General features: G+C 35.9%; 1 protein-coding gene across 7 annotated transcripts in view; it reads left to right on the top strand.

Moving 5' to 3' along the window:
- The window catches only part of ATG10 (autophagy related 10), a 292,497-nt gene that overhangs the window by 79,289 nt on the left and 200,443 nt on the right, over nt 1–12,765 (top strand). For 6 of the 7 annotated variants that reach the window (XM_074384177.1, XM_074384175.1, XM_074384174.1 and 3 more), the window contains exon 3: nt 7,414–7,521. The exons of the other annotated variant lie outside the window; for it this stretch is intronic. In XM_074384177.1, coding sequence (XP_074240278.1) covers nt 7,414–7,521 — 108 coding nt within the window. The remainder of the gene's footprint in view (nt 1–7,413; nt 7,522–12,765) is intronic. 7 annotated transcript variants of the gene reach the window in all.

The following is a 12,765-nucleotide window of genomic DNA, read 5'->3' as shown; positions in this document are numbered from 1 at the left end:
AATGAGCCGGAGGCTAGCAGTTACCAATGAATCACTTTGACTAGAGCTGGTCACTCTTTGTATAAACTCACCTTTGTATATAATAAAACCAGAGGCATCAGAGTCTGCCCTGGCCAAGATCCACTCATGCATTTGGAAGGTGTGACACTATCAGAAACTGAAGTCAGTGTTGTTACTGGGATGGGATAGATATTTGGGGTGTGGGGAGGACCGGTATTAACAGATTCAGCATTGTGTTCTGGAGGATCTTCTACATCCATAACAGTTCTTTGCCTACCTGACTTGCCTTTACCTTTAAAAAATGGATGGATATTAGTTTAATGTCTGGCCTATCTAGTGTAAACTTTGCTACTCAGCAGTAGTTTTTGCTTTCTTCTTTTTACCCCCAAAGTTAATCAGTTTTGAGCAGCTACTGGTAGTATTGGTTTGATCTTCTACAGCAGCAAAGAACAGTCACTTGAGATCTTTGGCCTAGGTTTGACCTATTCCTCAGGGCTCCATTGACCTTGAAGGCCTTGTTTGATCAGTGCTGGCATTGACCTAGAAACTTCAGTTGTCTTCCTCCTTAGTGAACTTGTCAATCCCTTTCTGCATCTGATGATTCTGGGCAGTTAACTTGAGTTGAAGTCCTATATAAGATGACTTATTCTGAAGTATAGCTGAGACCCTTAGATAACCACCCATTTTCTTTTAGATGTGTCTAGAGAAGATCTTGTTAAACTCAGCAACAGAAGCCCTATAATTATTTTGTTAGCTGGATTCCAGCAGGCATAACATAGCTTGCTGGGTGGCATAGCCCTATGACAGCTTGTACTAAAACAGACCCAAACATGTTCTATCAGGAAATCCTGAGATCTCCATCCAAAATGCAATCAGCACTATACTAGAAATCTTGCTTGTCTCTCTTGGATTCTGTAAGGCCTATAGGACCTTTTCTCCTTTAAAGTTCAAGATTGGAATCTGCCCCAGGAATGTGGTGGCCTGGAGGCATATGTGCAAAGGCAATTAATTGTTTAAAATGAAGTGACATTTATTTATAGGCACAAAAGGGTTTTACAATAAAAAGTTCAGTCTCCTTTCTAACCGTTTCACTTTCTTTACTCAAACCCTCAGAGGTTGCCACTGATATCTTGGTCTTGGGTGTCTTTCCAGATATATTCAGTGTACATGCAGCATGTACACTTACATTTAAGTATATGGTAGCATACATGTATTCATTCTGTGTTGCACTTAAAAAAATAACTTAATGGTCTGTCTTGGTCATTACTCAATATTTACAGAACTCATTCTTTATTTTTTGTGGTTGCATACTATCTCATTATTTGGATGTAAAATAATTTATTTAGCCAATCCTCACTGATGGAAATTTAGGTTGTTTCCAACCTTATCCTATTAAAATAACACTTTAATAATCATTGTATGAATTTTATATATCACATACGTGACTATATCTATAAGATAAATTCTTGGAAGTAACATTTTTGAGTCTAAGGTGTGTGTATTTTAAATTTTGATAGTTTTTGCCAACTTGTTCTTCAGGATCTTATGCTAATTTAAACTCCCCTGCCTCTGGCAATGTCATTATGAGAGTGCTGCTTGTTTTATCCCTGTCTGTGTTTATACAGTCCCTTTCATACTTTTTGATCTTTGCCAATCTGATAGGTAAAAAATGTTATCACAGTTTTTAATTTGCATTTTTCTTATGGCTGAGATTGAACATATTTTTATGTACATGTATTTTTTTTTTTTTTTTTTTTTTTTAGTAAACTATCTGTATTTCCTTTGCTTGTTTTCCTATTAGGCTGTTGGACTCTTTCTTATTGATTTGGTGGAACTATTTATATTTTGAGGAAACTAAAGCTATTTTATATTGAAAAAATTAGTTCTTTTCTATGATATAAGCTACAAATCCTTTTTCACATTTTGATATGTCTTTTGACGTTATGGTGTTAAGAGTTTGTTTGCCTGCAGTAGAATTTATCAGTCTTTTATGACTTCTGGGTTTTTATCCTATTTAAAAAAATATGTATTTTTAGCTAGGCACAGTGGCTTACACCTGCAATCCCAGCACTTTGGGAGACCAAGGTGGGTGGATCACCTGAGGTCAGGAGTTCGAGACCAGCCTAGCCAACATGGTAAAACCTTGTCTCTACTAAAAATACAAAAACTAGCTGGATGTTGTGGCAGGTACCTGTAATCCCAGCTACTCAGGAGGCTGAGGCAGGAGAATCATTTGAACCCAGGAGGTGGAGATTGCAGTGAGCAGAGATTGCATCATTGCACTCTGGCCTGGGTGACAAGAGTGAAACTCTGTCTCAAAAAAAAAAAGGTATTCTCCTATATTTTCATCTAGCACATTTAGGTGTTTTTTTTTTTTTTTTTGTCTCATTTAAATATTTCTTATTTTGGTCTAAGGTGAAGGACGTTCTATTTAGATACTGGAAGAGTTTTGGCTGTGAGAAAGTATTGTCTTTTTAATTAGTGTTTTCTGCGATACAACAGCTGGACATTTCTTATTAATTTTTCTTCTATAGTGATAGAGTGAAGCAACATGTTTTGTGGTGAATGGACAGCAAGGAGTCCTAATGGGTGAAGTGTGGTTTGACATGGAACAATTTTAAGTTACAAGACTAAAGTTTCAGAGGGCCAGGCCAAGACTGGCCAAGTTGCCAGAAAGTAGTTTTTGAGGTAGTGGTAAAGACAGTCTCAGCATAGAAAAGCCTCCAAGAGGACAGCATTGATAGAGGTGATTTTAGCATTTGGAGAGCTCCAGATGAGCTATGGTGTTCATGAAGATCTTGAGTTGTTTGTGGACTTTTGTCCTGAGGTAACTGCAGATTACCTGATTGACTGTGTTCATTGAGTTCAAAAGTGGGGCTCCAAGGAATTGAGTGCTGTGGTTCTCAAGTTTGGCTGCTGTGCTAGAATCTGCTAGGTAGATTCTGACTTAATTGGTCTGAGGTGAGACCCCAGTAACAACATTTTGAAAACTCCCCAGGGGGGTCTAATGTATAGCTCCAATTGCAAGCCATTGTTAATGCAGTTAGTTTGCTGTCTCTTTGAGTCAGGGATTGCAGTACATGCCTCAGTACTTCCAAAATGTGCATACAAATCACCTGGGGATCACATTATAAATACAGAATCAGGAAGTCTGGCGTGGAGCTTGAGATTCTGCATGTCTGTCTAATAAGCTTGCAGCTTATGCTGTGGCTGCTGGTCCCCAGATCACACGTGAGTGGCTTGAGTTTGTTATTTAAAGTGCAAAGCACTGGCCCACACCAGTCCATGAGAGTCAGTAAGCCATGGTCCTGCTCTCTGGCAGAATTTGCTTAGTGTGCTAGAAAGCATACTCAGGTTAAGAGATCCACTTTCTCCACTTCCTGCTCTGCCTCCAACTAATTAACTGTAAGACAAGTTTCTTAGAAGTGCTTTACTCCTTCACCCTCTTATCTCTAAAATGAGAGGCTTGAATTGGATAAACTGGAAGCTTCCCTTTGTTATTACATCCTCATGTGCTTGTCCAGGGTGTTTTCAAACACTATCTGCATCAGGTTTTTATGTGGAACGGAATCTGGTTCCTATAAAGATCTTGTCATCCCTTAGAGGCTGGGGGCCTAGGCCCTGAGCTTATGATCTATTGGGAGAAATAAAACTAACAAATGTTTAAAAATTAACGAAGAGTTAAATGTTGAAGTGTAAGCTATGATAAGTACAAAAAGGATGCAGGAAAGCAAGAGAGGAGTGTTAATTGGAATGGTCTGGAAAACTTCATTGCCAAGCAGGGATTTGAGTTAACATCGTTTACTGGGCTAGATGGACTACAGGGCTGACAGAGAGTGGCGGTTCTCATGCTTTTGTGTTTGTCTCTAAAAAAACATCTTTAACAGAGAAGAACAAAACATATTTTTCTGCCTTAAATTAAAACAAAGTAGGAGAAAGACCCAGTTTTGTGGAAGTGTTTAAAGGGAAATCAAAATCCAAAAAACTCTATATTTAATTTTTCAAGGCTCATCTTGACTGAAAAGATTGATACTGAAAAAAAAATCACTACTACCAAATATAGAGGAAAAACCCAGTGTACTTCCCTATAGATAATAATAAATGCTATTAGAAATTACCTAAAATGTGAGTAAAAATTCCTCACATTATAAGTAATATTGAAAGTGACATATCTCTTTATCTTAAGTCATTGGGAAAGAGACGAGATAATTTATTTAGATTTTATAACATAGGTGCACAGGAATTTTTGACTCATGTCTTTTAATGTCAAATGAGATGTATTTTGCATTATAATTAGAATTTTACTAAACGTTATGTTCCCTTAAGTGGAGGTTGTATGACCAGGGCTCAGGTATAGAAAAATACAAAATAGAGCAGTTACCCTCGTTTAATGAGTTATATTTAGTACACACAATGCAGCTTTGTGTTCTCAGAATATCCTGAGAGTTTTGGTTTTTGTCTCTATGGCTAGATCATTTTGAAATTGCAGACTTTGAGTAATTTTTCTCACAAACACATGCTATTATAGTTTTACTGTATAGTCATGCTGCATAATAACATTTCGGTCAAGGACAGACCACATATACAGTGTTCCCATAAGATTATAATACTGCATTTTTACAGTACCTTTTCTTTGTTCAAACATGCTTAGATACACAAATTCTTATCATTTTGTTACAATTGTCTGCAATTAGTACAGTAACATGCTGTACAGGTTTGCAGCCTAGGAGCAAGCAACTATGTCATATAGCCTAGGTATGTAGGAGGCTATACCATTCAGGTTTGTGTAAGCACAAGTCTATGATGTTTGTACAATGACAGAATAGCTCAATTACTTGTTTCTCAAAAGGTATTCCTGCCATTAGGTGATGCATAACTGTGTGTGGTAAATCTTTTATATAATCAACTATTGATTATCACAATGATGATGATACAATAGGAATCTTCTGTTTTAAACTATTAAATACAATTTATGTTACTTAATAGCAAAATTATTTTGGTTGCAAGTGACATAAAACCCAACCTATTGGGTGAAGCCAAGAAGGGACTTTTTGGGGCCATGTACTTGAATAATTGAGGTAGAACTAGTTTTAGATATGGCTGGTGTAAATAACCTAGTCAGAATCTGGTTTCTTTGCATCTCATGGTCTTGCTTTCCTCTGAGTTGCAAAGCAGACTTTGTTTAATTACCTGGTGGCTGCCAGTTGGTCTGTTTTATTTTAATTTTTGGTCTGTCTGGTTCAAACCTAGTGGAAAAGAGAACAGCCACCTTTCCCAAACTCCCCAAACCAAATCCTGAATTTTATCCCATTGGCTGTGATTGTAGAAATTTGTCCTTCAGAGTCTCTGGGGCCAGCAGTACTGATTGGCAAGATTGGAGTCCTGTGGCTATCCCTGGGGCTGTAATTAGAGGAACAGTAGCCAATGCTCCTCTAAGGAACCATTGCCTTTAAAATCAGGGAATGGTTCCTTAAAAGAGCAATGACTACTGCTCCAAAAGAAGGAAGAATAGATGTTTGATGTGAAACAGTGGCAATGTCAACAGTAAGTACATATATGTTTCTCAGTTTAAGCCGATGTTAAATTTACATTTTTCTGAATACAAAGGTTTCAATGGTAGAAGACCATCACAGGGTCTGCTTTGTGGTCAGATAGTGTAGAGCTGGAATTTAAAACAGTAATTCCATCTACCCAATGGATATCCTTAATGAAATAATTAAAAATTACAGTATTGGATATCTGTAGGTCTACTTTACAGGCAGGAATGTTATTAAAAATATTTAACAACCTGTGACAGAGGCATCAACCAATCAGAATGAGCTGGGTCCAACCAATCAAAACTAGTGCTGACAGCAAACAACCAGTGCAGCCACCTGAGTGAGGGCTGGCAGTTTGTCAGCATAACTTACTGGGAGGCATTGTTAAGGTGGTGCCAAGTCTCTTAAAAAAAATAGAGTTCTTGTTTTAGTTTCCTAGGAACGTCATAATGGAATACCACAAGCTGGAAGACTTAAAGTAACAGAAATTTATTGTCTCACAGTTCTGGAGGTTAAAAGTCTGAAATCAAGATGTTGGCAGGGACCTGCTCCCAGCAAAGGCTCCAGGGAAGGAGCATTCCTTACTGCTTCTAGTTTCCAGTGGCTGATGGCAATCCTTAGCGTTCTTCAGCTTGTAGATGGACCTCTCCAGTCTTTATCTTCACATGGCTTTTTTCCTGTTTATGTCACTGCATCCACATTTCCCTCTTCTTGTAGGAAGATTAAGTAACCCCTTAGTCCTTAGTATTATTTTAATTCTGTTAAAATGTAAATGTTGATGTGACAATTTGGTGGGGAATTAGTATTTATTGGCATATATGTTTGTGCTTGGGGAGGTATTATATTCTTATACATGACTTTATTGAATTCAAACAAGTGTTATCTTAAAAAAAAAAAAAAACGGAACTGGGCCTGGCGCTGTGGCTCACGCCTGTATTCCCAGCGCTTTGGGAGTCCAAGGCAGGTGGATCACGAGGTCAAGAGCTCGAGACCATCCTGGTCAACATGGTGAAACCCCGTCTCTACTAAAAATACAAAAATTAGCTGAGCATGGTGGCGCACACTTGTAGTCCCAGCTACTTGGGAGGCTGAGGTAGGAGAATTGCTTGAACCCAGGAGGCGGAGATTGCGGTGAGCTGAGATCGTGCCATTGTACTCCAGCCTGGGTAACAAGAGGGAAACTCCGTCTCAAAACAACAACAACAACAACAACAACAACAACAACAACAACAACAAAACGGAACTGGCCACAGCTAGATTAGACTTCAGAGGGCAGAACTAAGTAAGTTTAAGTTAAAGGAAGTGAAATATGGGACAAAACTTTTCTTAATGTACGGTGCACCAAAGGAAGTGGCTGCTGTGTAAAGGAGTAGCAAGTGCAGGTTCCTAGAGGTATACAGGCAGATACTGAGATGCATAATTACCTTTCTAGGATATTTTCATAGAGATCTTGCCTTGAGAAAGTAATTGAAATGGAAGCTCTCTTCCAGCTTTGAGATCTGTTGCAGGTCCTAAAATTGTTCTTTATGTGTATGCCATGAAAATCAATATTAATTATGTGACAAGCTATTTCTATAAGCTTAAGTTTTGTTCTGTGATCTTGGTGCTATGGACTAGTCAGGAAAAAAAGGGGAAGGTTTAATCTAGGAGGGGGGAAACATCTTTAATAAATAAGAAAGGTAGGAGAATAAAACACACATTTATTGAGACCTACTATGTGCAGGATGTTGGACTAGTCTCTTTATATAGTCTCATCTCATTTGATACATTTAGTTTTTCACTGATCAGTTTGGAACTTATGGGAAGTGGTTCTTAAAATGATGAATTCTTAAAATAATTGGGGTTTTATTATATATTTTTTGGTGATGAAACACAGGACTGTTCTGATGGCTACATGTGCAAAATACACTTTCAAATTAAAAATGAGCCTGCTGTGTCACATCCAGGGACATCTACTCATGGACAGACATGTCTTCCCATGGAGGTGAGTAGTTTAATGTATCGTGTTCTTCTTTTCAGTCTCTGTAAAGGATACATTTAAACATTTAATTCTTGTTAAGTAAATATTTTAAAAACTTTAAACTTCTTCCCATTGGATTCTAGGCCTATTGTAGGGGAAGAAGGTGATATTTTCCTTTGTAATACTGAAAGCAAAAATTGTGGTAAAGTTATGTAAGATCCACTCCGACTCTATCCAGATGGTAGTGAGCCATCATTCGTTTGTTTTCTGTTGGATCTGAATATCACAGATGCCTTCTTTTGTCTATTGATTTTTTTTTCCCAAGTAAAATTCCCTGAAGATAATACAGCCCTAGCCTCAGGCTGCTTAATACTTGATTGGAGACCTCTTTGCCTGCTCTGCCTATATCCCTTTTTCCCTTGAAAATATGCTGGATCTGGGTCTTATTCCTTAGGGGACTTTAACCTTGAATTAAAAATCTTGCTGAACCAAATTTTATTATGGTACTAATGATTGAGTGGTTTTCTGAGATATTTTCAATTTTCTTTTTATTGAAATGCAAATAGCCTTATTGTATTTCTTGTAAAAAAATTGTGTATGTCCATTTTAAAAATAAATAATGGAGAAATACATAAAAAGGATTTTAAAATGTCCCATATGTCCTTCAATAAGTTACCACTGTTAACATTTTAGTAAGTATCCTTTCACGTATTTCTATCATACACACACACATATGTACTTGTTTTATTTGTTGTTGTTGTTTGCAATGAACAGGTATATCATGGACATCTTTCCATGTCCGTAAATGCAGAATTCCATAGTTCTTTTTAATGACTTCTTTGCATTCTATCCTGTGGAAGTACCACAATTATATGGTACTCATATTGAAATAAAATACTTGAATTTTGAAAGAGAATTGGTGATGACCAAATTATTTCAGCACAAAAGAAGAAATCACTAGTGCTTTTATTCTGAGCATCCTGGGAAAAAAAGAGGTGACTTTTTTTTTGTCCAGGAAGAGCTCTTTCTCAGAACATGTTAAATCAGGACCATTTGGCAATCAGATGTCAGTCTCCTTGCCCGAAAGTGATGCTAGCCTGAAGGTAACTTTCACCTTTATAATTTGGTTTGGAAGTTATTCTTGAGAGTATTGTGCTTGGTAATAAGCTAAGTACCCCCAGATGGGTGCTTGAATCTTGATTACTGCTTTGTGGTTCCAATAACCGACATCAAATCTGAAGCCAAGCATATTAGGAAGCTTTTCAATTCATTATATATTAACTTAAAAAAAGTTTAAATTAACATAGAAATGATGATTTTAAAAATGAATTACTAGTTTTCGCCTAACAAGTTGGCAGAGATTTGAAAAGCACTAAAAAGTGGTGTTGACAGTGTGAGGGAACTGACACTTTCTGGTTGATGTTTTAACTTCACAAAGTTTAGAGATGTGCACATACTATGAATAATCTATTCCAATTCTAGGAATTTAACCTCATAAAATATAATTTTTTTCAACATTTTTCATTTCTAACATTTTCCAATAAATTTGAAACATATGGAAAAGTTGAAAGAATTTTGCAGTGAATATCTATATGCTTACCACCTAAAGTCTACCATTAACATTTTGCTGTGCTTGCTTTATTAGATGTTGATCCCTCTATCAGTATATCTTATTTTTTTGCTGCAATAATTTTAATCAAAATAAATTACACACAAATACTCAAAATATTTGAATACACAAAGATTTACCTGCAAGTATATTCATCTCAACCTTATTTATAATAGGAAAAATGAAAACAATAGAAATATACAATAATAATGGATTGGTTAATTATGGCACGTCCCTAGATGGATGCAGTCATTAAAAGTGATATTCTAGGTGACTTTTTAGTTACACAGGTTAAATGTTCGTGTTGGCCGGGCACGGTGGCTCAACACCTGTAATCCCAGCACTTTGAGAGGCCAAGGCAGGTGGATTACCTGAGCTTAGGAATTTAAGACCAACTTAGGCATCATGGTGAAATCCTGTCTCTACTAAAAATACAGAAATTTAGCCAGGTGTGGTGGCATGCACCTGTGGTCCCAGCTACTCAGGAGGCTGAGACAGAAGAACTGTTTGAGCCTGGGAGGTGGAGGTTGCTGTGAGCAGATCGTGCTATTGCACTCCAGCCTGGGTGACAGAGTGAGACTTTGTCTTGAAAAAAAGAAAAAAAAAAACAAAGTTCATGTTAAGTGAAAAAAATGGTAGCTTTTATGATATAAACAATAGAATCCAAGTATGATTAACATTCTTCAAACTCTCAGTTGACTATTACAATTTTAAATTACGATTCTTTTTAAAATTTATCTCTTCAAAGAGCAAAACCGTAACGCTTTGCTCTCACTCCCTTGAAATCCCTAGAGTTACTTTTGCTTGGTCCAGTGATTTTATTTGGAGTCACTATCCATCCTTGTAAGCTTCCGTTACTGCCATAACTCTGGTAGGCATCCCTCTCTCGTTTTTTCTTCTAGATCAGAGCAGAAGATTTTAAAGTTTAGAACAAGACAACCCAGTACCCCATCTTTGTGTGTCTACCAGCTTCGCCCTCCTGCATAGAAGAAACAGTGATTGAAAATCACATATATATATATATATAAATATTTAATATTCACATAAGGCCTAGAAATAATTACCCCCTTCCAATCAGATCAGATTTTCTTAGAATTTTTTTTTTCTTTTTAGTTACATTTATTCTTGTTCTTTCTCTTCAGGAATTTGCCTTAAAAGTATATGTCCTTTATGGCTCCTTCTTAGTACTCCTCAGACTCATGCTTATTGTTTTAAAAGCCAGATTGGTTCCTTAGACTGTAAACCCATGGAAGTAAGCTGACTCAGTGAGTATGTATTATTTGACTAAACCTTCAGGTTTAATTGCCTATAGGACTAGGTCACTTAACAAATCAGATACCTCTGTATTTTGATATAAACTGGATTATCAAGTGAGTTATTTAGAATTGATTAAATTATATATGTATTATAATACATAGATACTACATATATATGTTTATATATACAATATATGTAGTATAGTAAATTACAAAAAGCATGGGTATGTGTGTGTATATATGTGTATATATATATACACATACACATATGTGCATATATATATACACACACATATATACACATATACACACATATATACACATATGTATATATGTGTACACAGATGTATGTGTGTACATATATACATATGTGTACACAGATGTATATGTGTGTATATGTGTGTGTATATATGTATGTGTATGTGTATAGTCTAGTATGTGTATACACACACATATATGTATATGTACATATATACACACATATATACACATATATACACACACACATACACATATATATACACACATACCCATGCTTTTGTGTATATATATATATATATACACATATATACATATATACACATATATACATGCATATATACACATATATACACACATATACATATGTATACACGCACATATACACATGTATACACACACATATGTACATACACATATATACACACACACCCATACTTTTTGTAAATATGTGTGTATACAAAAAGTACCTGTGTGTATATATATGTGTGTATATATCTACACACACATACATATGCTTTTTGTATACATATACACACATATGTATACATATGTATATATACACACACATATATACTTTTTGTATACACATATACACACACACATACATAAATATATATATACACACACATCCCGTACTTTTTGTAATATACTATACTACATATATTGTGTATATAATACATACATATATACACACATACACATACACACACACACACACACACACACACACACACACACACACACACCCAAAACCCTAAAATAACCCTAGGGATTTCAAGGGAGTTAGAGACAAAAGTTATGGGTTTTACTCTTTGAAGAGATAAATTTTAAAAAGTATTATAATTTAAAATTGTAATAGTCAATGGATAGTTTGAAGAATGTTAATCATACTTGGATTCTATTGTTTATACAACGTAATCTACATATATACACATATGTGTATATGTATATATATGTGTGTATACATATATATCTACATATATGTGGAGATGTGGGTTTTGCTCTGTTGCCCAGGCTTGTCTCAAAGTCCTGGCTTCAAGTGATCCTCACTCTTCAGCTTCCCATAGTGCTGAGATTACAGTTATGAGCCACTGTGCCCAGCCTGAATTCTAGAAGAGTTTAGTTTCTACTAGAATAAGATTTTTTCCCCAACAATCAATTTACATAGAAAAATCAACAATATTTAAAAAGAGATATTTGCAGGGAGTTTTTAGTAGTTTATGTTTCTGAGTTGTCATGGGAATTGAATCGGATGATAAACCCTTCATCCTCCAGTCAATTCCAGTGTTTTATTTTTAATTATTTGGCAACTCATAGTAAATTTAGTCTGCCTAATTTACTCAGATTATAACAACAGCACAAGTAGAAGAAAGAGCGGTAGACTTGGAGATAGAAATTGTTTTGTAGTTCTCTTAGCCTCTTACTAGTAAGGTGACCTTGAATAAACTTCAGTTTTCTCATTCAAATTGTCGGCTCTTCTTACTTCTTGTTTTGGTTGGTTGTAAGAAGCATGCTAGTGCTATTACTAATACTAATAATTTATTAGTACATACAATTATCTTTTCCTGGTTATCTCATAATTATGCAAGAAGACGTAGGATGTGAATGGAGAAACATGAAGGAATAGGAAGAGTGCAGAGACTGTAACACATCCTTTAAATGTTGGGAATAATGAGTAGCCTCCAAGTTGGAAACTAACCCTTATTCAGCCACCACCACCAGTTGTTCCAGAGAGTGAAACAGAGACAATTGAGAGTGACTCTCACTAAAAATCAGTGGTAGACTAATTAGAGCATTTAAAACATTTCATTTGAACTACGTATATAACGCCTCACTTTTCTAGATCAACATTGGACAGAAATGTATTTTCCTCTCAAGTTCTCTCTTTCTTCAACATAGATTTGTTTATAACTTTTATTTAGTCAGTAGTATGATTAGAGGTATGGTGATTTGAATTTTTTTAGTTTTTCATTTAAAAATACCTCAGATGGCTAGGAATGGTGGCTCACACCTGTGGTCCCAGTGCTTCTTTTGGTCAAAAGGGGAGGATTGCTTGAGTCCAGGAGTTTGAGATCAGCTTGCACAATAAAATGAGACCCCATCTCTATAAAACTAGAAAAATTAGGTGGGCATGGTGGCATG

The sequence above is a fragment of the Saimiri boliviensis genome, chromosome 1, assembly GCF_048565385.1.
Source record: "Saimiri boliviensis isolate mSaiBol1 chromosome 1, mSaiBol1.pri, whole genome shotgun sequence".
Lineage (NCBI taxonomy): Eukaryota > Metazoa > Chordata > Mammalia > Primates > Cebidae > Saimiri > Saimiri boliviensis.
Note: the sequence above shows the minus strand (reverse complement) of the source record. Positions and strands in the feature narration are given on the sequence as shown.